Source organism: Leptinotarsa decemlineata, unplaced genomic scaffold (assembly GCF_025532065.1).
Source record: "Leptinotarsa decemlineata unplaced genomic scaffold, Ldec_3_MD MMD2_tig00026336_RagTag_RagTag, whole genome shotgun sequence".
Classification (NCBI taxonomy): Eukaryota; Metazoa; Arthropoda; class Insecta; order Coleoptera; family Chrysomelidae; genus Leptinotarsa; species Leptinotarsa decemlineata.
The window spans coordinates 9,740,014-9,767,357 of NW_027412692.1; the positions used below are offsets into that span (position 1 = coordinate 9,740,014).

Genomic DNA, 27,344 nt, shown 5'->3' on the forward strand with positions numbered 1-27,344 from the left:
GACCGAGTTTTATGATTGGCTGAAGAGTCATAAAATTAAATTTGAAGTCATATTACGGTGACGAATAGAATGTGGGGATGAGTATCGCCGTTGTGTCATCAATGTTCAGTTCAGGAACTGATCGCGATTTGATTGTTGAAATTCGATATTGGTGCAGTTATAATTACTCAAAATTTTTGTTACCTGTTTGAAATGAGGCGTCCTTGGACAAGTACTAATAGTGATAACGAGTGTGATAACAACGCAGACTTTTTCCTGTGTAGTGATTCCAATAGCGATGGTGAAAAATGCGGAAAAGAGATACCAGTGAATAAGATTCGGATGCATTTGAATATTGAAACACAGAGTATGTTTCAATGTATACAAGAATCTACATCAAAAGTTTGATTTCGAGGGAAACAAACTATTACAAGCAAAATCAGATTTGACCGAAATTCATTTCTCAACTGTATGTGATACGGGATTACCAAAAACGTTAGATGTTCATCAAATAAAATTATTGGAAAATACAATATATGACTGTTACAAAAGCAATGAGATTCCTACCTCTGAATGTGTACGCCTAACATGCCTGAAAACAATGTATCGCGACTAATCATTAAGCATTGCGGAGGAACTAAAGGATGGGTTCCGAATTCTTTGAAATTATGTGGTTTTCAAAATTCATTTTATAATCCTCCGAATTAACATGTTCTGTTAATTCACAAGAATTAACATTTCGTCTACAGTCGCTCTTTTGGGAAGTGATGCGACTTAGTTATTGTGATTCTTATATAATCAGAAATGATTATTGAATAACAAAATTAGTTAGCTCCCTAACTATATTGTTAAATGGGAGCTGTTGGAAAGTAGGTTGCACTATATCGTTTACTTGAACTATACCATGGAAATGGTCAACGAATAGTGTTTTGATGAAGGTCAAGCTCTTTAAAAAAGTGAATTCAAAAATTTATAGAAAAAGCTGGTAATAATAGAATATAGTTACATGTTGCTCAAACGTGAAAAAAATCGCTTCTGTCTCTCTGCAGCATTCACTGAATCTGGTGAGGTAGACCTGTATTGATTTGCTATAAATCGTTTTTGAAAGAATGCGGTTTATTGAGAATGCAATGGTTTTGGGTTTTGGTTTCATATTATCAGCTCGTTTCAGAAGCTTAAGCTCGGCGTAGAATTATGATCCTACTCTGTCGATTGATGTATGATAACAACTGCAGTTGTTTTGTTCATGAATTAATGTGTTAAATAGGTTTGGGATTGTAGTGAAAACCGCGACTCATCATTAGCTTTAAATCCCTATTTTCGTCTCAAAACTTCAGCTTCATAAATTTGCAAGAAATTATAATGTATGCAAATTTTGACTTCAGGGGTTTCGAGGAAAATTCAGTCATACCCTGATGAAAAGAAAACTGAAGCTTAAAAATACATGCAGAGAAAATGTATCACAGTTTTAAATTTAGAAACCTGATTTTCATAACATTCTGAGTGATTTGCATAATTCCGTTCCACGTGATCGTCCAATACGCCCAATACATTTAATTATCATCACTGATAATTAAATGTATAATCATTTATCACACTGCATTTTTTTAGAGGTTGACTCAAAATAAAACTATTACAGTATTACAGTTTCAATGACGTATAGGTTTTTAGCTGTATTGACAGGAGTCAAGATAGTATGACCTGGTTCTGAATGGAAATTGTTTTCTGCAAATTTACGATTCTTCTGCGATCCAAAATGCATCATCATTGTTTTATTGAGAATAACTTTCAAATCATGTTCACTTGATAGCCCATTGATCACTGTTGAAAATATTTTAAATTTCTTGATGGCCAAAGGGTTCCAACATGGAACCCTTTGGTACTCCTGATAGAATATCAAGAGTTGAGGAGTCATGACCATCAACAACAACTTCAATATAATGTCTTATATGCAGTCACACAGAAATGGCTTATCTAGTATTGTTCTTTTTATTGGAAAAAACGTGTAAATAAGGACAACAAAACAAATTAATCACTGAATCTTTGTTTTTCTAACTTCTTCACTGAAGATTGTCATTGAAAATGAAACAACTTATGCATTCAAATTAAGAAAAGAAATCAAAACTTTTATTTTCGCACGAAGTATTATTGTTACATTTTTTGTTCAATTTATGAAGGAAGTTAAGTTGCACAAAATAACATCATCTGTATCAAGAAAAGTTAGACCATGGATACCTAAAAAATATTTTTTCAAGAACTATTCCAACAGAGGTAAAAACCTAGATAGTGATGCCTTCAACGGTTGCAGAGCTCAACTACCTTTCCGATTCATCAGTCAAGAGTCCAAGTGAAACACCTATTTACATTCTCTAACCACCAATGAAATTATTTCGCAGCGCATCTGACAAGAAACATCGACATCTAACATGCCTCATACCTTCTCGTAATCACCCGATTTCTCGTTCGATTTCCTATCACAGTCCGAGATTTCCGTTGTAAGGCCTGAATTTTTTTCTGTATCACTCGATTTACTACAACTACCAGTCACGTTAGCACCTTCTTGTTTTACAAATTTGCGTTGTATAACAGTCTTATTCGCATTACACTTTTTTACACATTTTCTTTTCACGGGTGAAAAACTGATACTTGATGAAGATTTAGAACTTGAGGTCGAAAGTTCTCGTCGTTTCGATGTTCCTTCACTCTTGTGGATATCGTTGTCTTTACTTTGTCCCACATCTTTTCTTCCTATATCGAGCAGAAATTCGCGATTCGAGTCATTTTTATTTTTGGAGCATGGTGGAGCTGTACACTTGTCAGTCAATTGTTTGCTTTTTGGGAAAGTTGGAGGTTCAACAATGGGTGTAGTAATCCTAATGCTCCTACCGGGTGGTCTAGCTACTTCACCTATGGTCGGAATTTTGAGAGGTGGCGCACCAAGTGGGATGGGAGAATGCCGGAAAATTCCTGGATCTGTCGGTTGGCAAACGCACGCCAACATTTTTTCAGTTTTCTCTCATTTTCTTTGTGTAATTCTTCTATGTTTCATCGAGTGGTCTGAAACGTATTATAATGGATTAATATTTCCATTCATGAAATAAATCAATTAAATTGATTCGGTAGGAAGATAAAAAATGTATCAGTGATACATGAATTTTTAAATATTGTACTTCTTCTGTACCAATGTGTGAATGTGTATCATCATGAAACTGATAAATTATGATAATTATCGCGAAAATGTATTTTCTGTGAAAATATTCATAGAGGAAACAGATAACGTTTATCACAAGATTAGCTGATCGATTTTTTTTTCTAAATATACGAATATACAAATTGTATGGTAGTTTCAACAGATACATAACTATTTCTTCGTTTTCTTGAATTGATGAAAACTTGAAAATATCCCAACTTGAGAATTTTTCACAGTTAGACAGTATACCATAACTTCTGGTCAACAGTTTCATTAATGAGAAACTAAGTCACCCGATTAATATTTACGATTAAAATACCTATGAAAATCCGATATCCTATAAAAATAATCTGGCATTCCATTCCATCATGAACTATATTTTTTTGATGTAGATATGTTCCAAATAATCATAAAAGGTTTTCTTATTCGAAGTTCATTGTAGAAAACGCTCAGAGCAATGGAAAAAATATTAATAGGTACCTAAAAATGAAAAAAAACTCTTGAAAAACTCTACGATACAAAGGGAGACGTGAAAGTTGCTATTATGTTTTTATTCAACTCAGTCAACCAATTTCCAGGGCCGTAATTTAAAAGGGAGTAATTCACACAATTATAATCGAATATTACCGAAATATCCCGAAGTATACAATCGAATTTAATTTCTCAGTATGAAGTGAACGTCTTCGATCCAAAAACTACAACAAAAAATACAGGTCCGTATTATAAAATCCAAAGATGGGGGTGGCCTAAGTCAGATGACATCCTGTATAAAAGATTTATGGATATATTCTGAGAGCCCACATCAAGTGGCAATAGTAAAATGTCGACAGATTTTCAATATGTCTGCGAATATATAGGCGAAAATTTAGGCAAAAAAATAATTTGGGATTTTTTTGTTTTTCCTGTATATCTCCAGAACCAAAAGAGCTATATTCGATTTCTTTACATCATTGAATAGGTCTCTAAAATACACAACTTTGCCACAACTAAACCGACACTCTATCTCTTATCGTTTACGAGATCCCCATGTACAGAAACGAATCTGAATAGCCCTGTATATATCTCTCAGATGGAGTGGCCACCGTATAGTATGGATCTAAGTCCTATCGAAGACTTCTGCAACTCAAATTTAGAAGAATAACACCCGCATATAAGTGGTTCAGTTAAAAACATGCCGAGAACAATAAATGCTATTATTAAGCAATTTGTGTATTCCGGAACGAAATGGAATTATCTTCCACACTATCATATATGCTCGATAATGTTGGAAAATGTTCTCGCAACCCCATCACGACAGATATAAGCTTAGATACTTCCACTCTCAATGTCCCATGCAATTCACTTCACAAGCAAACCATTAAAGGGAAAAACATCAAAGTAAGGTCACCCTTCTCTGAATTGTCGGAACTGGAGAAGTGGAAAACTGACTGCGTGGTATTTTTCGACATTCATTTTTCACATGTTTGGTTATTATTTGATCTCCGTTAAAATGTATCTACTTACTTTGAGAGGACTATTTTTCAATAAACTCTGATGAAAATGTGTGGCTTGACTTGAGAAAATATAGTTGAAGACGAATCAGTTTTTTAAATTTTATGTTTGGAGTGAAACAAAATTTGACATTAATGAAATGTTTTCTTTCTTTCCATTAATTTGTATAATGATGATAAATTGGCAATAATGATTCTATGAAGTATTGAGGACTTTCTACAGCATAGTTTCATAGAGATATTTATCAAAAAATTTCAAGTTCAAGATTTTCTTGAATGAAATAAATCTATGTGGAATATCACCAACGATTTCTATTGAAATGTTCAAATTTTTCACTTCATTGAATCATTTGTGTGTTGAGAAACTCAACGAAAGCCTCAATTCATATCATTAGATTGTATTGGAATCATTCTAAACGTCTATACCTAACCCAAGTTCACATGTGCCTGTACAATAATAATGAAGATTTCGTTTCAAATCTTCTCTCACGTTCCGAAACATTTTTGAAGTGACTGGATCCAATTCTGAAGACGGATACAGATTTTAGCCTCCAATAAGTATTTGTATAATTTATTTTTCCATTAGATGAACTGTATTCAAAAATTTTGAAAGAGATCATGAGATTATGAGAAATATCTGTTTCATTGATTATTGCACATTTTTTTTCAAAAGGAATAGGTAAATGAACAAATGAAATTGTCCCTAGTGGAATACTGAAAATCTGTGTATACAGGATCATACCCAACATCCTCATAAATATATGTTTTGGTTGACGTCCTAGAAGTTGTTGGACCTTCGTTTCATACTCAAAAATTCATACTTTTGTGGATTTTCATGAAAAGATAATAGAGACATTGATTGTTCAAATTCGTGAAGATCAAGCGCCAGTGGCAATTAGATGAACTTCTTCATTTTCACCTGCTTGCAAAAGTGGCCAGAGCATTTTATTCAGAAAAACGATTGCCCATACAAGCGAGGAACATATTTCCCGGCTGGAAATTTAATAAATGGATTGCTTACAAAACCAGCTAATCTACAGAACTTACATTTCGGACAAATTCTGTTTGAGTATTATATTGTATACAGTGTACAAAGAATTCCAAACTGTGCAGCAACTTCATCAAGTGATTTGAATACTTCGAGTTGTTTCTTACACTAATATTTATATACTTAAGGTAACCATAATTGAGACTACCTCCAAAAAATTACCTAAACCTTTACCTAAGGTAACTGTTCAATAATGGTGATCTATTCAAATCCAGTTGGTCATTCATTAGAATGTTTGCATTTTTAGGTTCATTAATTTCCATTGCTTCCAAATAATTCAGTTTCAAACCTTTATTTTCTATGTGCAAAATTTTGAACTCTTCGTTAAATATATCATTTTCTTCTATAAAATGATTTGAATATGTGTAATTTTGTTCTTATTCACATAGCTCGTATGATGTTCCTGGAGTCGATTCCTAAATGTTCTGCCAGTGTGACCAATATATACCTTAGGACACGTTCTACACTTTAATTTATATACTCCTGATTTTTCAAATTTTTAACTAACTTTCCCACCGTATTACTTGTTCTATATGCAATTTTAATATCTCGTTTCTTCAAAAATGAAGCCACTTTTTCCGTTGGTTGTCCAAAATACGTTAAAGCTCTATAATGTCTACCACTCCATCTTGATACAAAGAAAGATGAGGGAATCTTCCAAAGAAATCTGTTACTATTCATTCAAAGTAGAACTCATGTGAATGATATCTGATTTTTATTTCACAACGAATGTTTGTAATACAAACTGAGTAGAGAAAATTATCTTCTGTATAATTCAGTGTTCATATAGAAGTATTTGTTTCGAAAGAATTTTTTCTTTCGTGTAATTCAATGTTTATATGAAAGTAGCTGTTTCAGGAGGACTTTCTTTCAGTTGGTGTCTGAAAGTTACTTCTTTGCCTGATCTACACATCCTTGTATAGAGTTACTTCCTTCCTTTTTTTGGAAGATTCCCTCATCCTTTTTTTTGTATCAAGATGGAGTAGTAGAAAGTCAAAAACATTCTTTCCCAAAAATTAATCACTCCTAAAAAATATAACCCCTTCAATTCATCTAATTGTCTCTTAGTACCTGCAAAACATACCAAAACGTCATCCACATATCTATCCCAATACAAGAAATTTTTAATCAAAGGATGTTTGAAGATCGACTTCTCTAGATTATCTATGAAAATTTACGTAAGGGGCTTACTTAGGTGAGTAAGGGGCTTAATGGATTTCACATAATCAAACCTTTTGAGGAGAAAGTCAATGATTTCTCATCACAAAATTATGAATTTTTTAGTATGAAACGAAGGTCCAAGAACTTCATCTTCTAGGACGTCAACCAAAACATGTATTTATGAGGATGTTGGGTATGATCCTGTAGTACCATACACAAGTATTCAGTATTCCACTTGGCATAATGTCATTTGTTGATATATTCCTTTTAATAAAAATGTGCACTCATCAATAAAACAGATATTTCTCATAATCTCATGACCTCGTTCAAAAATTTCGAATGGTACAGTTCATCTGATGCAGCACTAAAATCTGTAATGCGAACAACAAGGCATCGACATCGTTCAGACTTGTATAATTAGACAAAATGTTTTCCATTTCACTAATTCACAATTCACGAAATTACTGAAAACATTGGCCGGAGAAGGAAATTTATTACAGCTGAGAGACTTCGAAACTTTGGAGCTGGGTTTTGTTTGAAATAGAACAATTGATGTTAGAATGTTTTCATTCGATGATTGGAAGAGAAATTACTTTGAAGTGCCAAAATAACATGTTTGAAGATAAAATGCCTAAAAAGTGAATGGATTCATAAAGAATTGAGTATTCTGCTAGCATAAACTTGAAAAAAAAAAGTAACGAAAGCACGCTAATGGATCATAATCTGCCATTACTTAGTGGTGAATATTTTATCCCGTCGAAGCTATTCGTGTTAACCAACAAAAATATCGTCTGGGGAAAAAGGATACCCGTCCCGAACGATTCCTCGACAGAATTTAATCTGGAAATGTAATTACGTACAGAAACACTGGAGTATTTGGAGTGGCAGCAGGGCTTTATCTAGAGAATTTCGCCTCGAAAGGCCTTGAAACGGAAAACGGCCATCGACGAAATCGAGCTTTGACGACACTTGTAAATCTGTAATTTTGTACGGGTAGAATCGATAACATATCTCTTCGGCTCGATGCGGTTTTGGGAATAGGAGGGCGATATGACTGGAAATGTAATCTTAATTTGGAAGATTAACCAACCCGAAATGAAAATGGAATTATTGAAATAAAGGACGATTGTGACTGCGCTTTTGAAAATACCGGATGAAATGCAACTTGTTTTTCGTTGGGTTATCGGATAGATGACATTCTAGTTATTGGAAGCAAAGAACATCTCAACTAGGAAAGTTTGAACTGTGTCTTTACTGCTATCATTTTCATCAAATGAAAATTGCTATGTACATCAGATGTCTTCGGGAGTTTAGGTGTTAGTTGAACAGGAACGTTAGAACTATTATTCAGATTGAAGATTAGGCAGCATATAATGTTGATGAAGGTACCTTTTTTTTAACGTTTAACCATGAAGAAGTTCGGAATGCAGTGCTAATATGGGCATACGCAGTTGCGTAAACCATTGCTGTATCTTATATAGGGTAAACAAGGACTTCTTTTCGGGCAACGACTATTGTTTTTATAGTATCGATGAATTCTTAAGCAATTAATAATCTATTGATTAATAATATATTAAACAATAACCATTCACTTGTATATCAATTTTTGTGAACTTAATTTAATGTGTACGTTATGATATATTGTAATCTCCTTTTAAATCTACAAATAATGAACACCCCATATATAATATCATATTATGATTCATTATCACTTTGTCAACAAATTCATATACTATTTCCCTAATAAATGGAGTTTTCAATAGACACAACAGTCATTATTGGGCGCCAGAAAATCCCCATGTTGTCTGCCAAAGGGGTTTTCAAGAAAGATGGCAATTCAATTTATATTGTGTCATAAAGAATGAGTCAATTTTTTATATCGAGTTTTTATGATGATAATTTGAATGCAGCAAAATATGAAGATTTACTGAGGAATGGAATTCAAATGATTTTAAATAATAGACCAGGAAGAGAACATGTATGGTACCAAATGGATGGTGCTCCACCCCATAATTCTCATTCAGTCAGCGAAGCTTTAACCGAAATCTTCGAAGACAGATGGATTGGTAATAATGGACCTTTTCGTTGGCCTCCTAGAACACCAGATGGCAATCCATTAGGTTATTTCGTGTGGGGTTTCATTAAAAATATGGTTTACTCTACTCCAATAACAACAGTGGAAGATATGAAATCGAGAGTTTCAACTGCTTTCAATAGTTTGACTCCAGACTTGATCAGAAGCGCTACACATAACAATCTTTTGAAGAGATTACATGTTTGTTTAAGTAGAGGTGGAGATGTGTTTGAACATATTCTGAAATACACTGACGATTAATTTAACTCATTAATTTATGGGTTTATTATTTTCAGTTCGTGTTTCAGCGTCAATAAAACTATTGTTTGAAGAGAAGTTTCATTCGATGATTGAGGAGTATTTTAATAATTATATAATGAGTGATGAACAAGGAAACCATGTCAATTTCCGTTTCAAAATAGAAATAGTATTATCTGAACAAAGTTAATCTAAAATTGGATGTAGAGCTCCAAAATGTTGAAATATACAGGGTGTTCTATTTGAAAAAATTGAGTTCCACTCATTTTTTCATGAGATTAAAGTATCTGCATTTTTTGAAGACCCTGTATGAGGCAAATGAAAATATGACTCGGAGTGAAGATCCTCATAGTATCACTCCACTCCATTTCAAATTTGATCGTTTTAGTGCAAGAGAGTTCAAGATTATCAGCATTTATAAAAGTTCATGTTTGGTAAAAAAAATATCGAAATTAATTTATATCTTCTAAACGGTAATAGATAGGTATAGAGAAGTATATATGAATTTGTTGACAAAGTGATAATGAATCATAATATGATATTATATACGGGGTGTTCCATTTGAAAAATCAAAAAAGCCCTACTTTATAATAGAAGCGACAACGCCGCTTTGTCTGAAATATTTTAGGCGTGTAGGTCATATTGATTTATGCATACTGTGAAATTTTCAGGTCGATATGTTAAATAGTTTGTCAGAAACGGCTAATTAACGCTCATCATGAAAAGCCCTGTATGCCGATGTCGTCCAGACTAGTAAATTCTTATGAAGTTCACAACCACTGCACCTATTCCAAAGTGACTAGCTTCAAATGACGTAGCTTCAACTAATGACCAGCTCCGCCGAGTAAACCAAATAATTTACTTTGATACGGAAAGTTTTGATAGCTTGGATTGCATCATTGCAACTTTCTTAAAAATATCTCATCATTTTGAATTGGTATTATTCATAATTTAGCTTCTTCAGGTGGAGGCATTTTTAAAATCGATTATGTAGTTTTTGAGTTCATCCATTACAAAAAACTGATCTTTTTTCTTCATATGACGTTTTAGATACGGCAGTAAAATCAAATTTGAATTGATTCAGTATAGCGAGTTGGAGAACTGTACCATATATCGTAATTGAAAAATTCTAGAAATAAGGTTATGCTCAGTTTCCTTCAGATTTTCGTAACAGATTCCACTATAATCTCAGATTCAGTTTATTAAAAATATCTTTCAGTAATTACTTTATTTTAAAAGAGTACCTTAGTGAGTAGCTCCTAATTGAGGCGAAATTGTTTCAGAAGTATTAGTGAGTACGTCTACGTTACGTAAACTTATATAATCTTTCCCAATTTCATCCTCTTCAACTTCGTACGCTAGGTTTAATATATGTTAGGTAAGTTTTATCTCCAACGTTCATTTAGGCTAGATTATTGTATAGGTTAGGATAGTCCCAAGCCCGTAGAAAATGTAAGAGGAAATAGTTTGAGAAATATGTGGGAAATCGAGAATTCGGTCAGCTACAGCTTGTCAAATTTAGGAAGAGACTCGAGAATTGTCTCTCTTGCTCTCACCGACTTCTAACGAACGAGCATTTAGTAGTCGGGACTATATCAAAAATTCATTCTACATTTGACAAGCTGTTTTGGCCTTTTATATTCAAACGCAATCCAAAAAGTTTTCTGAGGCGTATGCAATCCAGATTCAACCCCCCAGAAATATTGATACAGGTAGCCTTTTCGAAAGGAAGTGAAAAATGAGAACTCAATATAAGTGAATCTGTCTGGAACTAGTTGAATGTAGTCATTCCATATCAGCAAATACACACATCGGAAAAGTCTAGGGATATTTTTATAACATAATAAATATCATAAAAATAAATGCATGAGGTCGTTTAATTTCCATTAAATTGGTACACTCGACCACCCTGTAGATTTCTATGGGTTGAACAAAGCCTGCAAAAACGGTAACTAATCTTTTATCAAGTTTTTTACAAAACTGTAGGTTTTCGGCTAAAATGAATAATCTGAAAGTGTCGAGTTAGTACATTTTATGCAGTTCTTGCTCAGCAATTAAACTGGAAATATTGTGCTTCAACATATAACGCCATCACTTACCATTGGCTGAGATGAATAGAGCTGTAGGGCTTCTTCAAGGTGGCATGCGACAAAATGATGTAGCTCTTCGTTTGGGGGTCTCCCAAAGTGTTATCAGTCGATTGTGGCGGCGTTTCCGTGAAACTGGCAGTCCAGCAGAACAACATCCGGGGCGAGGACGCGCTACAACTGCAGTTCAAGACCGATTTTTGGTCTTAACCGCAAAAAGACAACCGACAATCATAGCACCTGAGTTGGTTAACGTGTTGCAGCAGACGCACCAGGTAACCATTGGTCGTGATACTGTCAGAAATCGACTGCATGAAACAGATCTCCACAACAGAAGGCCACTTAGATGTCCACCTTTGTCGAGAGGCAATCGCGGTAGAAGATTAGAGTGGTGGCAAGAACATCAAAACTGGGATGCAAATGATTGGGCCACAGTTTTGTTTACAGACGAATCCAGATTTGGATTTCATCCAGATTCTCGTCGAGTAAGACTGTGGAGACGACCTGGAAATAATGAACGTTTGAGACACGTCCAGGAAGTCCACACATACAGAGGTGGTACAGTAATGCTATGGGGCGGAATCATGATCGGCGGCAGAACCGATCTCGTTTTTTCCAAATCGCTCCCTCACAGCTCGACAGTACCTCGACACCATTCTTCTACCTATCGTCCGTCCGTTTGCTAGTGCTGTTGGTGAAAACTTCCACCTAATGCACGATAATGCTCGTGCACATGTCACGCGTCTAGTGACTGACTGGCTCACCAACGAAGGAGTTGATGTATTGCCATGGCCAGCACAATCACCGGACCTGAATCCCATCGAGCATGTGTGGGACATGCTTCAACGAAGAATTACTCCGCATATGGGGAACATTCACACAACGTTTCAATTGAGAGAGCTTTTAATCGCTGAATGGGCAAATGTACCTCAACAAGACATTGACAATCTAATTTTGTCGATGCACGATAGATGTAGGGCCGTAATAAATCAGCGTGGAGGCCATACTTTGTACTGATTCCAATTTTTTTTTGTATTATGATTTTTTTTTCGGGGTGCCAAAGAAGAGCCATATTTTTTTTTAGTTTTGCTTATATGCGCACTCAGTATTTTTGACCATTTAATAAATTTTGTTGTAAGTTACATTCGTTTAATAATCGCCCGTCAACTTTTTTTTCCCTAAAGCGATCTAAAAAAAAATTATTGCCATTTTTAAAAATATCCCTAGACTTTTCCGATGTGTGTATTAATTGCCCCAAAATTATGAGTGTCATACCCTACCTTTCGTATCAGTTTCATAAATTATCCTGAAAACTGCTTCAAAACCACCCAGGATCAGTATTGAATTTGGAAATCGTCGCTCGTTGATGTTCCTCATGGTATCAAGAAAGATTTATCGATTTGGAAAGATCCAATCTGAATGGGTATAAGTGACGGGAGTTCTTCGTGTTTCCCCAATTACTTCCGACACAATTAAATATCGGAAGTTTTTTCGGACGGATTCCTTTTCGTTTCGTGATTGTTCTTTAATTGGCCATTATCGACGCCTTTTGCAGTTAATTGAAAAGTTAATGTCGGTCGGATCACTGAGAAAGCTTTGCTAACGAAACTCGCCCCTTGACGTTTTGATTTGAAGTAGCTGCAAGCAAGTTTCATTACTTCTACCAGTTTCCAGATAAGACGATGGACATGGACTGAAAATGAATTATAACGAGTTTATTTTGAATATAGATCTATTTCTAACGCCTTATTCTTACGAGGTAAGCGTCTTTGTGAGCTTGGCCTCACCTCAATGTATTCTACATTAAGGAGATTCAGAGTAACTCAGTTATTTTCTACTCAATTTGAAACTTTCACTAACCTTTTGGTTGATTTGCAAACGTTCTACTCAATATTGTCATACTCTTTGTAGCTGATTGCTTTCATCTTGAACCTATCACGTGTGTCTGGAGGTTAGGAAGTTGCTTTTCCACTACTTTGGTACCAATGCTGTTCTCTTTCAATACCTGCCTTTTCTTTCAAATTCATCTAATGACGATTGTTATACGGTTAATTTTCTCTCTTTCTATAAGATCCTCCCTAATGTTTTCTATAATAAATGTTTGTCCATTAGCATGTGCCTACAAAGGAAGTAATGGAGACAGTAGGTATAAAATAAAGGTTTACTGGACCTTATAGGTCCAATTCTTCTAGATTTCCACAATGGTCAGTCAGTCAGTCTGTGGATTGATCTTCCATAAGGTTCTTTATTCTGTTTTATTTGCTAATGATTCATGAGGTCTCTTCTAACCTTTGTTTTATCTAAACTTATAATAAGTTCAGTTCTTCCTTTTTTTTTCAGCTGTTATCCTAACGATTACATGCTGCTTTAGGGTATATAATTTTGCAGGCGCTACGATCAGTAGTACTTTGGCCCTACTCTTAGATACTCCATTATCCTTCCGGGGACTAATTCTGTTCCCTGTATTGGCGTATTTTTTTCCGCGAAGAGCAACGAAGATTATGGTTCTGCAGGTAGAGATTGAGCTCGATAATCTTTGGTTGTCAATGTATAGTTTAGAGCTCAACCATGAGAATTGGTTTGCCAATGAAATGAACTGTTCAGTAATTCTGAAGACTGTTCATGGTCAAGTAGCTCTTGCAGTTGGTCAAAATCTAGTGTGAGTAGTTTTTGGATTCTGCAGTCATTATTATTGACTTCCCAGAAATCTGATACTCTTCCAGAAGATATAAAAAAGCAGACATATAATCTTTCCCAGAAATAACTATTAGAGAAGAAATTACATCTTCTCTTCGTTGGACAGTTTGTTTCTTCAGTGGACAGCGTTTTGTTCGTAAACCCATTTTCAATTGTTTATGGACTGTTCCATCGTGAAAAATCCTATATGCCACCTCTTATCAGTTCGCACAATAACAACAGGCCTACGTGGCTTATAACAAAAAAGTTCAATTTATCTTGCCCCTATCCAAATTAGGAGTACCTCAAGGATCCATACTGGGACCTCTATGGGACATAAATGATTTGGAGTATGCAACGCTCAGAAAATTCATGCAAAGGTAAGCAGATGGGGCGTCGATTATAATCTCTGACAAATCAGATTCAGTTTTGGAAGAAGAATATAACCAAGTTGTGGAAAGTATTAATAAATGGTTTTCTGCGAACAATTTGTGTTTGAACGCGAAGAAAACAGATTCAATGTGATTTAGATGTTGATCAAATGCTGAGGTTGTGCTACGCTCAGGTGGATTCCAGACTGAGAAGTCTACTTCTGGGCTCTTTCCTCTCGCTGCTCTGACGTCTTTATAGCACAAAAAAACTCATACGAATCGTCAGTGGCATAAGTTATCCTGATTCATGCAGAAATGCTTTCAAAATTTTCAGAATTCTTACTGTTCCTAGTTTTTTTATTTGTACTTGTATGTTTTTGAGAATAGAAATTGTTAGTTGTTTGTATGTATGTTTCTATATATGTTGTTTGTATTATGTGAGCATAATATTGATACAAGACAGAAAACCAATGTTTTTGTACCATTTGCAAAAACCAAATTAGCTTTTAAATCCCCCGATCAGATGGCTCCACGTACCTATAATTTGCTGCCAGATATAAAAAAACCAAAACGCAAGAATTTTCTTGTTCATAACTTTTATTATTGTTTTGATAAGCAATGATAGTAAACAATGACTGTATGAATATTGTAATAGTGGTCTACTAGATTGAAATGTTCATCTATTTATTATTATCAGGAAAAGAAGAAAATGTATATTTCTCTTAGAAACTCAAACAGTAATGATAAGTAATATTAGAAAAAGCCATTGGAAAATATATTGAAAAAACATGCTGTATATTTCCACATGGTCCTAATGATTCGAACATTGTCGCAGAATTTGAATAATCCATCAAATAAATTTGTACCAAAAAATCTGCAATCAATTCCCTTTGGAACGATTTATTTGCTTGCCATTCGCCTCATCCAATAAATCTGTTACCTAAATAAATTTCGGGTCTCGCAACCCTTGGAAGAATACAAGGATAAACAAAGTCACAACAGGTGTTTTCCTTTCACGCTTATCATTAAGTCAAACATTCGTCACCTTTCCAGCAGCGGCGTAAATAAAATGTCAGGAGTATTTGAAGAGAATCCATCACAACTTTCATCCATGATTCGAATTTAAAGTTTTGGGCTCATCAACTTCTTAATTTCGGAAATGGAACCCACTAAAAATTCACCTGTCCGTAAAATATGTTAACGTATCCAGAAGTTAATCTAGAATGAAACCCGCGTTTCATCAGTCAAATAAGCGACAGCAGGAAACAAATGTAGGTGATCACTGGTTCCAAGAATCATGTGTTTTGAGAAGACCAATAATGATAACCTCGAGAGATGTACGGTTTGATTAAACTTCATAAAGAAGGCAACCCCACCAGACCAGTCGTATCCTACATTGACGCTCCAACCAGTAAGTTGTCAAAAATCTTGAAGTCTAAGTTCAGAGAGCTAACAAAATTTACACCAACAAATACCGTGATAAATTCCATAGACCTAGCCAATAAGCTGGCCAATATTAACAACAATAATAACATTAAATTAGTATCCTTTGATGTGAAAAACATCTTTACAAATATTCCGACGAACAAATGTCTTCCTTTGCTGAAAGACCTATTGGATAAACAGAATTCCAATCCATATATCACTGAGGAACTATGCAACCTCTTTCATATCTGTCTCACACAAAATTACTTCACAATGATAACTTCTACCTGTAAAATTCAGGCCTCCCAATGGGGTCACCATTGAGCCCCTTATTAGCAGACATTTTTATGGACAACTTAGAAAACACGTGTATCCTGAAGAATGCCTTATCCCAAAAACACATTTTATTCTGGTTCAGATATGTGGACGACATCCTCGTGGGTTTTGACGACTCGAAGAGACAGATAAACCAGTTCGTGAACTTTCTTAATACTCTACACGATTAGGTAAAATTCACGGTCGAAATAGAACAAAACAACAGCATGAACTTCCTGGATCTTACTATTACAAAACGCAATGATAAATTTCAGTTCAACATCTATAGAAAAAACACCTTCACGGACTGTAAAATACTGATGGATTATTTCAGTCCATTATCACACAAATTATCGGCCTTCAGATCTATGATACGTAGAGCATTTATGATACCGTCATCAGAGGAGGATTTTCAAGAAGAAATTAGGATCATAAAGCAGATAGCATATAACAACCATATTCCCGCCAACTCAATTGAAAAACTGATCTCCAATAAGAACAATAAATTGATCATGAAGGAACTATACCTAAATCAGGAAGAACATAAAGAAGGTAAAAAATATGCTAGCATAACTTATTCAGGGAAGCTCTCAGAAAATATAAAGAACTATTTTTCAAAACAGAGGCGACACACACTGTCTTCCGACTGTCCAAGTATCTGTATTTGATGATTCAGATGACAGTGACCTGTGAGAAGGCCTATTAGACATCGTGAATCATCCCTACTGTAGTCTAACAACTGTTTAGTATCAAGCTTCGAAGGATGAATAAAGGCCTTGGAGTGAGCCAGTCCTGGAAGATTTTGCCACCCAGGTGTTCAATCTTTGTTTACCAAAGCCCGAAGCGATGCCAATGACAGGTTCTGGTCCGATGAAGCTGCTTGCAGCACCCTCCTTTGCAAGGGACTCAACAGCGTCATTGCCTTCCAGGCCAGTATGGCCAGGAATCCAGACCAGAGACAATTTGTTGAGTCTTCCTATTGAGGAGAATCTTTTTTGGCAATTTGCTACCAATTTAGATATTGCTTGGTAGAAGCTAAGAACTTTCAATGCCGCTTGACTGTCCACGAATATTTTCATTGACTTTTACTAACAGCCAGCATTAACTAGTCCTAAATTTCACTATTGTGAATACAATAACTTCCAGCGTTCTGAAATGGCATATTACTGGACTCTCCAAGCTGCTAGAAATATTATCACCCTCTTTTGGGTGAGAAACAACAAGCAGCAAAACAATCTGTCATGCCATATGCTACCATATATTTTTTTTCAATACTCCATGTTGAGTAATCAAAGCAACCATGACCAAGCTATAATGACGGTAATTAACTCACTATCGAAGTTGCAACTCATTAATCATTTTAGAACACTCACCCTTTCAGAGAGATGCCAATTAGATAGTGAACAAACTTGTATAACGACCATGATGAATTAACTGATCGAAACAATTGAGATTTTGTAGGAGGAGGAGTTCTTACTCAAGAGTCTTCGAATATTCCATTTCAGCTGATTAGTTTTTCCAACCCGACCTTTGAATACAAGCTGAGGACACCTTCTATTCGAATCTGCTGCATAGAAGATTGATTATACTCGTATAGGTACGGCCGTTTCTCCTGTTTACACATAGGAAATCGATTGAATAAACTTAGTAACCGTCCTGTCAGACGATTTTGAATCGTAAAAGGATCATAAAGTGAATGCTCGAATTGACTTCACATCCTGCGAACTGGAACCAAAACTTATCAGTTTTCATATGAGGTGTCTTGAAATACACGACAAAATAGCACCTCTTTTTCGATTGAAATATCACTCAATTCGTTACAAGTTATGAAAAAATTGTTCAAACCAGTTCTTATTACGTTACTTATTTAATTTTAGGCTCAATCTGTGAAACCAGTCGGCATTTTGGCAAGAGAATTCGCTGAAAAACTACTGTGACATATACAACGAAAAAGAAAGTTTGGTGTTCTACTGAACAATAATTGGAAAAGACCATACCTCGAATACTAGGATTGTGGCAGTTCACGGTTATGCCATTCGGGCTTTGTAATGCTCCAGCGACCTTCGAGAGATTGATGGAGACGGTTCTCAAGGGGCTCTCATGGAAGACGTGTCTAGTGTATCTCGACGATATAATCGTGGTTGGAAAATCGTCCGACGATCACTTAAAAAATCTGGAGGAGGTATTCATGCGTCTGAGGGGTTCTGGATTGAAACTCAGTCCCAAGAAATGTCATCTGTTCCAGAAAGAAGTCCGTTACCTTGGCCACGTTGTCTCTGGGGAAGGAGTGGCGGAAGACGAACAAAAGATCAAAGCAGTTAAGGATTAGCCCATTTCAAAAGACATATATCAGCTTTGGAGCTTCCTTAGTTTATGCACCTACTACTGCCGATATGTACTGGGGTTTGCCAACATCGCCAAACCATTGACCCGACTCACAGAAGGGCAGATCCAGTTCCAGTGGTCTGAAGAATGCCAAGACTCATTCAAGAAGTTGAGAAGAGCTTTGATCAACGCTCCTGTTTTGAGCTATCCCCTACCTGACGGAAAGTTCATTTTGGATACGGATGCCAGCAACGTGGGACTTGGAGCAGTCCTTTCTCAAATCCAGGATGGATAGGAGAAAGTTATTACGAAAATTGATCAATTTTCTTCTCCTGAGGATGCTAACATTGTTGGCGAAATGCGCGTCGAGTGCAAAAATATCAGTTTGGTGTTAGGGCAATTGATCTCGAAAAAAGTTATTCAACTTTCACACCAAAGGTTTCAATCTCATCGTTATTTATGATTCAGTGAGTTGATTCAAATATTTCTTTTAAGAAATCAAAGTTGTGATCAATGAAGGATCTAATTGTTTTCTTGCGTTCATTAATATTTTTATATTTCTTAGTTCAATGGGAACTAGTTTGACAAGTTTCGGTCCAAAGTAAGTAACAAACCTTTGGGTATATACGTTTTTACAAAAAGGAACACTAATTGTTCTCTCGGATTTGGCTCGGGTGTCATGTATGTGTGTCAGATATGTGAGAGGTGAGTTCAACGTCCATAGTACACAGTGATAGGTGTATAATTTTCTGATATTGAATAAACTAGCCCCCTTATATAAGCTATCTTTCTTCAATACTATTTTAAGCAATGTGTTTTGTATCACTTGAAGATTATGTGTGTTTTATTCAACCCACCCCAAACAATAACTGATTCAGCTAATGCATCGTATGTCATCGGTAATAAATATTTATTTAGTATGTTTCTGAGTTAGTAGAATTTAAAAAAAAGTTTTCTAAGTCTTTTCACGAGAAAATCTACATATTTGTCCCAGCGTACATGTTGGTTAAGTATCACACCCAGATATTTTATTGTTCTTTGTAAGTGGTCAAGAACAAATTAAAGGAGTTTGGCAATTGGAAGTATGTATGAAAATGTTTCTCTCTAGTGCTTGGTCTCTTATTGTTGATGAAAAGGTTAAGAATTTTGTTTTATCGACGTTTAGACTCAGGAGACTAAAGTTCAGCCACGAGAATATAATGTTCTATCTATTTTGTGCTTTTGCATAAGTAGAGTCCCATATGTTACCATAGAAAATCAATGCCGTATCATCGGCAAATGAAACAATATCACCATCGAAGTCCTTCAGGTTGTAAATGCTGTTGATATATATTAGAAATGGAATTGGACCCATGACGGTGCCCTGGGGAACACCCATGGCGACTGGTTGTGTCTGGCTATAAGTGTCGTTTATTTTGACCTTTTGGGTTCGGTCTTGTGAATAATCAGCTAGTTGTTCCAGATGCTTACCCCTCACTCCCACATTTCCTAACCTCTGTAACAAAATATCATGATTGACAGTATCGAAGGCTTTGGCCAAAGTATTTTATTCACCAAGTGAATAACGTCGTTTTCAGTTGACATATATTCTCTGAATCCATATTGGCAAGGTGATAGAATCTGATGTTTTTCCAGAAAATTTACAAGTCTTTTTTTTAAGCATTTTTCAAAAAGTTTCGCAAAGTTATTAATTACCGATATAGGTCTATAGTTGTTGTTTTTTGTTTCCGGATCTGAAAATAGGCGTTGTGATGGCTTCTTTGAAATTATTTGGAATCAAGCCAATATTAGTGAAAAATTTATTGAAATCATCAGCTTTGTTCAGATCGTCTACAATTTTGTCTCCCTTTTCATCAGTTATATCATATTGGGTCCTGTTACTAGAGTGAGTTTTTTTATTTGTTATTTCATTGATTTGCTACCAGATTTTTTAAAAAATTTTTATTTGCCTCTTTTATTTTATTCATATAGTAATCATTTTTAGTTATTTTAAGAAGTGAGTTAAGATAACGTCTGTAGGTGTTATACTCTATTTTGGAATTTAGAGTCTTAGATTCACTGAACTTTTTCTTCAGTAGGTCTCTGTGTCTGATGGAATGAAGTAGACCCTGTGTCATCCATGGTTTTAATTTCTTTATGATTTTTTAATTGTTTTCGTTCCAAGTTTTTGAGAAGCAGCCTTTGCAATTCTGCCAATATTGGTGTCCATTTTGAACCATAACAAACTCATCAAAGCAGAAAGCAGAATTGTCTGTCTCGCAATGTAATGTCAATAGAGGACTAATTAGTTCCAAATGTTACACTTTGAATTTCATTGATACTATTTCGTCACTTACTCACTGGTAGGTTTGGTTAGGTCCAAAGTTAGTGAGTCTATTTGACCCTCCACCGCAACCCGCAAGGGTTTATTGTGTCTCACACCTATTCACATGACCAAATAAACACAGCTTCTTAAGGAAGCCGATTAGTTCGTATGGTGAGTGGTCTTTCAGGTCAGTACGGCTCTGCCGAACTCCAAAAACCTGTGTCGGTACCCAGCGGGGCAGGCGCAAAGTATATGCTCTGATGTTTCATCATTTTCCAAACAGAAGCGACACACACTGTCTTCCAACAGTTCGAGTCTCTGCATTTGATGATTCAAATGACAAAGACCTGTAAGAAGGCCTGTTAGACCTCGTAGTTCATCCCTAATGTAGTCCAACAACTGTTTGGTATCAAGCTTCGAAGGGTAAATAAACGCCTTGGAGTGAGCCAATGCTGGAAGATTCTGCCAGAAGTCCATAAATCTTGTTGCCCTCCAGTTGTTCAATCTTTGTTTAGCAAAGCCCAAAGCGATGCCAATGAAAGGTTCTGGTTCGACGAAGCTGCTTCCAGCACCCTCTTTTGCAAGGGAGTCAGCAGCTTCATTTCCTCCCAAGCTAGTATGGCTAGGAATCCAGACCAGAAACAATTTGTTCCTATTGAGGATTTATCCACTGGTAGCTAAATTATTAGTTGACGAATTGACCTTTGAGCATCAACTGATGGGAAATAAAATACAAATAAATTTTCGCGCCATGTAGACCAATCTTTGCATATATATTTCTGCTATCCCGATAATCAAGAATGAAGAATTATATTCCGAATGAAAAATTTGCACGTGTATTGGAAAAATTATTCATTCAAAAAATTGTCTGTTCGAAGAGTTGTCCATTCGAGGAACCTACTTCCAAATAACTGTCGAGCTATTCGAATAACTGATTTTTAATAATTTACTGGACAGCCCAGGGATCGTAATCCTTGACTAGACGTTGGGTCACGTTCTATTTTCCAATATTGCCAGCACCAACTCATTAAAAATCAATGAACTATATTGTGACGAATTTCCTGCGAATAAATTGCATTTTTTGTGCTTCATGGAATTAAATGGAGAACTAGACTAAAGAGTTTCACTATTGAAGAATTTTCGGATTTTAGTTTGCATTCAATATAGTTCCCAACAAAAAAAACGAAATATCATTACGGAATACATTATGAACCTTTAAATCGAATGACAAATTGGTCTTTGTATGCATGAAAATCGATTTTCAGTTCATTAAGTTTTCTTTATAATAACTCCTTCCACCAGTATACACCGTTTTAGATTCGTTTGAAGTGTGATGGAAAGTTAACAAAACTTTTTCTCACATGAGAGTTGAATTCGCAGACTTTCGGCGTAATTATGTTGACAATTGGGAATAAAAAGATTCGACAATATTACCTCAATTATAACAAGAGAAAAATAGTTCAAATTGCTTTCATTTGAGGAAATCGCATGTTATTAGGAATTTCTGGATAAATTGCTCCGAAACATCACATGGAACATAATGTATAAGAAAAATCATTTGCAATTTTCACAATAGCTTTTTCATACTGATCATGTGTTATTGTTTTATGAAATGGTTTGTAAAATTCTCACAATGAAATGTTATCAAACATGTTAATCAATGATTTCAATCATTGTATTTTATAATAAAATTGAATTGAAAGTTATTGGAATCCTTTCGAAAACTATTCTACCTAGACCATCTGATACTTAAACCAAAAAACATTTCGAAGTGACGAATTACCTCACCAAAATTCACCAAAATCAGTTCTGATCAAAGTAATGCACATTCAACTTTTGAATTTGTGAAAATTTTATTGAATAAAAAAGAGCAGTCAAATTTATAAGAAGGAAATTTGGAGAGGTTCGGAACTTTGACACCATTTTCACTTCTAGATCCTAATTTTATGAATTTCCAACTAATGATAAAACAACAATAAAAATTAATTGGCGCTCCGGGGCAACTTCATTGATTCCAGTGGCGCATTTGCTTTTTCAGGTGCAGGAAAACCCGGAAAAACACGCATTATCACAAGCAAACAAATCCAAAAAATTAACTTTATATAAAGATGTGTAGACCATGCAAAGGAGTAAACTTTAGCCACAAATTGGAAGTAAAGCTCTCTCCAAACAACTACTGTCATGAAAACATTGGATTCAAACACTTCCTTCCTTCCTTTGGAAGATTCCCTCATCCTTTTTTTGTGTCAAGATGAAGTAGTAGAAAGCCAAACACATTATTTCCCAAAAATTAATCACTCCTAAAAATATAACCACTTCAATTCAGAAAAAAAAAATTTCGAGACAACACTGAACACTGAAAATCACTTTTCTCTATTCAGTTTGTAGTCCAAACGTACGTTATGGAATTGAATCAAATATCATTCACAGGATTGCTACACAATTTCGTATATGAAACAGGTAAAATTTCATGGCATACATCGATGTTTCGGAAACACTGAACACTGAATTATACAAAAAAATCACTTTTCTCTATTCAGTTTGTAGTCCAAACATACGTTATGGAATTGAATCAGATATCATTCACAGGATCGCTACACAATTTCGTATATGAAAGAGGTAAAATTTCACTTGCACGCAACACTATCATCCCCAATGGCGGACATCGATGTTTTGGAATGAGACACTTATCTTATTAGCTCTTTAGCAACAATCTGGATGAAGCACCAATCTGGATAACATCACAAGATAAAGTAGTGATTTCATCCATGAAATTACGACCTTGTCATGAATGAGTTGAATTCATGACAGAACGTGAAGACATTCATTCGCTCATTTGATTCAATCCCAGTCATAGGAATCTGGTTTGAATTGAAAGGGATATTGTTTAGGAGAAAATAATTTTTGAGAAAGGTTGTTTCGAGAGGCCTTCATTTCATCTTGATATCCACACCAAAAACGCCGGAGTTGAAAATTATCCTTCCAAAGAAATGGAACGTATCTTTACATTTCAAAAGTTACTGTTGATACAGGCAGAAGCGAGGATATGTGGTACGTTTCATACATATTACAGTTTGGGATGAATATTTCATTTCCCCACATGAAATATCATCAAACATTGAAATGCAGAATGTTCCTACAGTTCTGATGTTTATGCTTAGGTTTGATCTCAATATATACAGAGTTTTCGAATGGTGAGTCAACTTTATATAGGTTCCGTATGGTTGATATAATTCGTTCTGATTAGCGAATCATTTGTTCTTTAGGGAAATAAGAATTATCATGAAAATAATTTTTTCAAAAACTTCACCTCACGATTTCATCTCCAAAAACTTTATTTGAAAAATAAATCACATGTTTCGCTAGCACAGTAGCTTTGTCAAATGATTTGAATAGGGAAGTATTCATTTTCTATAATAGGTTTGATATTCATTTTCTATAATAGGTTTGAGAGAATAAGATTCATCAATATAGTTTCTAAAAAATGCTTGTAGAGAAATTTGAGTTACAAAAAATACAAGTTAACAAGATGAAATTGCAATCGTATGAAAATTGACTGAAATGTAAAGCCATGAGCTCTACAAATTATAAATCACATGTCTAACATATTATATATAATCAAAGTTGAGTAAAAGTTTGGGAGGTGACCACAAAAGTGTCTCTTTCTTCTTGAATAACTTCGAAAAATGGATCAATTTCATATAAAAGATATTTGTTTAATATTTTCTTCAATAAGTTTTTGAATCTTATGAATGGCAAGTTACGAAATTCGACAGATGAGGCATTGCATAAGTTAATTGCTATATTATCTGTTCTTTTCAACTTATCAGCTGTAAAAACAACGTTTGATTTATTTCTTGTATCATGTTAGTGTATATCCTTGTGGGCGACTTTATTCATCAAGTTTTATTGAACAAGAAGTAGATTTTCATACACAATAACTGAGTATAGGATCATTATTTTAAGTTTTGCAAATATTGGTCGACATTTTTCATCATAATTGGCAGAGATTATGCTTCTTACTGCAGATTTTTGAATGACAAATATTCTATTAAGATGTACCTTTGATGCATTATTCCAGATGATTATACCATACCTAAGGACTGAATGAAAAAGTGAATTATATTTTACAAGTGCCGCACTTTGATTTACTATTTTTTTAATTCTCCTGATAGCAAAAACTGTCTTACTAAGTTTACTACACATGCTATTTATATGGTCTTACCATTTCAGTTTGGAATCTATTTGTACTCCCAAAACTTTGGTTAAAATTTTTGTTATCTCGATTTAAGCAAATTGTTTGAAAAGTTAGAGTTTCTGTTTTTTGTTCATTGAGAATCAAGTCATTTGGTGTGAACCATGATTTAGCTTTCTCTGATATGTTAGTATGGATCATATGGGGATCATCTATTTTACCTATATTTTTGCTCAAGTTTGCATCATCTGCATACAATATAGTTTCTATGTCTGACGAGTTCATCACGTGAGGCAGGTCGTTGATATAGATTAGAAACAGATGTGACCCTAATATTGACCCTTGTGGCACTCCTCCTAATATCTTTCTTTTTCCACTTTTGATATTTCCTAGATCAACAATTTGATATCTTTCGTTAAGGTATGACTTCATCATGTCCAGGCAAACACCTCTCTCTCACTCCGTAGAAATCTAATTTGGCCAATAAAATCTAGTGATTTACAGAATCAAATGCCAAAGTAAGGTCTGTAAAAATGCTTACATATTTTTTTTGATTATCAAAGGCGTCTTTTATACTATTTGTGAGAAAGTGTATCGCATCAGACGTCGATTTTCCTTTTCAAAATCCAAATTGATGAAGACTCAGAAGATTATTCATGTCTAAATATTTTACTATGTGTTCAAAAATCTTTGAAAAGGTTTGCAGTATTGCTATCTGTCGAAAATTTTTTGGTTCGGATGTAACGCCTTTTTTATGAATTGGGATTCTACAAATTTTTAATTGCGGTTGAGTTATACATTCAATGGCACCCTTTATGACTAAAACATTCACACCGTTTGTATCTTCAGTTATTTTATTTTTTAACTTAGTTATGATTATTCTCACCTCATCTGTCGTTACAGGCCTAAAAAACATCGACTCATTTGTGTTCATTTTTTTATCCATAAAAGCAATAGGGTCAACATTAGATTTTTGGTAATGCAATAGAGTTGTGTTTATGTTATTGGTCATTCATCTGGTTAGCTGTTAGATTTTCTGGTTCATTTAAGATTTTGTTTTTCCGAACTGTTACGGAGTTGATGATTTGCCACAGTTTTGCTGTAATTATCTGTTTTGCTTAATATAATGTGGTAATGTGCTTTTTTAGCCTCCAATAGTGACTTTGATATTAGTGTTTATAAGTTTTACAGATGATTTTATGTTGTTCCGAAGGATTTTGCCTTTGTATATCATATGCAAGCATTAAAATTCATTTCATTGTGACTGTAACCTCAGAACTTATCCATTTTGATGCTCTCTTTGATTCAAATCTCACTTTAGTGAGTGGAAAGCTAATTTTATAATAAAACATAAATGAGATTTCGAAGTTACTGAATTTTTCTTTAGCATCATTTCTTGTATAATCAAATCAAATCTTGATGCAGTCATTGTTCAGTGTGGTTCTGGTGTTGAATCAGGTCATTATTATGCTGGTTTAAGTTTGAAGATACTCGTGTCACTAAGTGATCTGTCGATTTCTGAAATTCATTGTAGTCTCTGGAGACACCCTACACTTTGTACATATGGCAGATCAGGATCTTCAGATGATGTGGTGCTGCAGGTTTTTCTGGGTTTTTCTGCAGCTAAAAAAGCAAATGCGCCACTGGAATCAATGAAGTCGCCCCTGAGCGTCAATTAATTTTTGTTGTTTTATAATTTCATGATTTGTATTACTTTCTCATTCAGCTGCAGAATATTTTGATGAAATGTTTTATCACTGATAATTTTGAAGAGTTGGTTATCAACTGAGAGAATGGTGTGTTTCTCAATTTTGAATCAAACGGCTGTATGAAAGTGTCAGATCTACCAGAAATGAATGAGTGCATTTTGAAGATAGGACTTGGTCTATTTTGTCCTCTAAAACCATCCTGGTTGATGAAACGCGTATCGAAAAGAAAGTTGCAGTTCTTGTGTTGAAGAGCGGTGCTTGTTTTCTATTCATTCTATGCCAGAGATTTCGGTTCTACCTCAAAGAGTACATGTGATTTTCGATCTCGTAACACCACTGAGTTTTGTTCTAGAAGATAATTGCCACCATCATCAACGTGAGGCGTCATGATATCCATTTATATTTCATATCCTAAATTTCGAAAACATCAACACAGAAATTAAGGGAACAGATGATGGGTGCCACAAACCTGTATTGTGTATATGAGAAAAGTATTCGACTATCAAAACAAATGCATGATATGAGTTTCTGAACTTCCATGCAAAAACAATAATATTTAGCACGTTTCCAGCGGAATCAGGTTTCAAACTCATTGTTTCTACAGGCGAAAACATCAGGCTAATCATAAATTTATGTGGCGAGAACAGACGGAAATAGGATAACGTGCAATTTATTTCCATATTCTCTAACAGCGTATAAAACACGTACACTCCCGTTGATTGATTAGCATATTGAG

At 34.9% G+C, this 27,344-nt stretch overlaps 1 protein-coding gene across 8 annotated transcripts in view; it reads right to left on the reverse strand.

Annotated features, from left to right (window-relative positions):
* Positions 1 to 27,344, reverse strand: part of ASPP (Ankyrin-repeat, SH3-domain, and Proline-rich-region containing Protein) — a 645,170-nt gene that overhangs the window by 51,717 nt on the left and 566,109 nt on the right. The window contains exon 1 of one of the 8 annotated variants that reach the window (XM_023158285.2): positions 2,417 to 3,005. The exons of 6 other annotated variants lie outside the window; for them this stretch is intronic. In XM_023158285.2, the coding sequence (XP_023014053.2) occupies positions 2,417 to 2,980 (564 nt within the window). In that variant the 5' untranslated portion in view covers positions 2,981 to 3,005. Of the gene's footprint in view, positions 1 to 2,416; positions 3,006 to 27,344 lie in introns of those variants that run through there. One more of the 8 variants, XM_023158284.2, reaches the window with a different exon arrangement.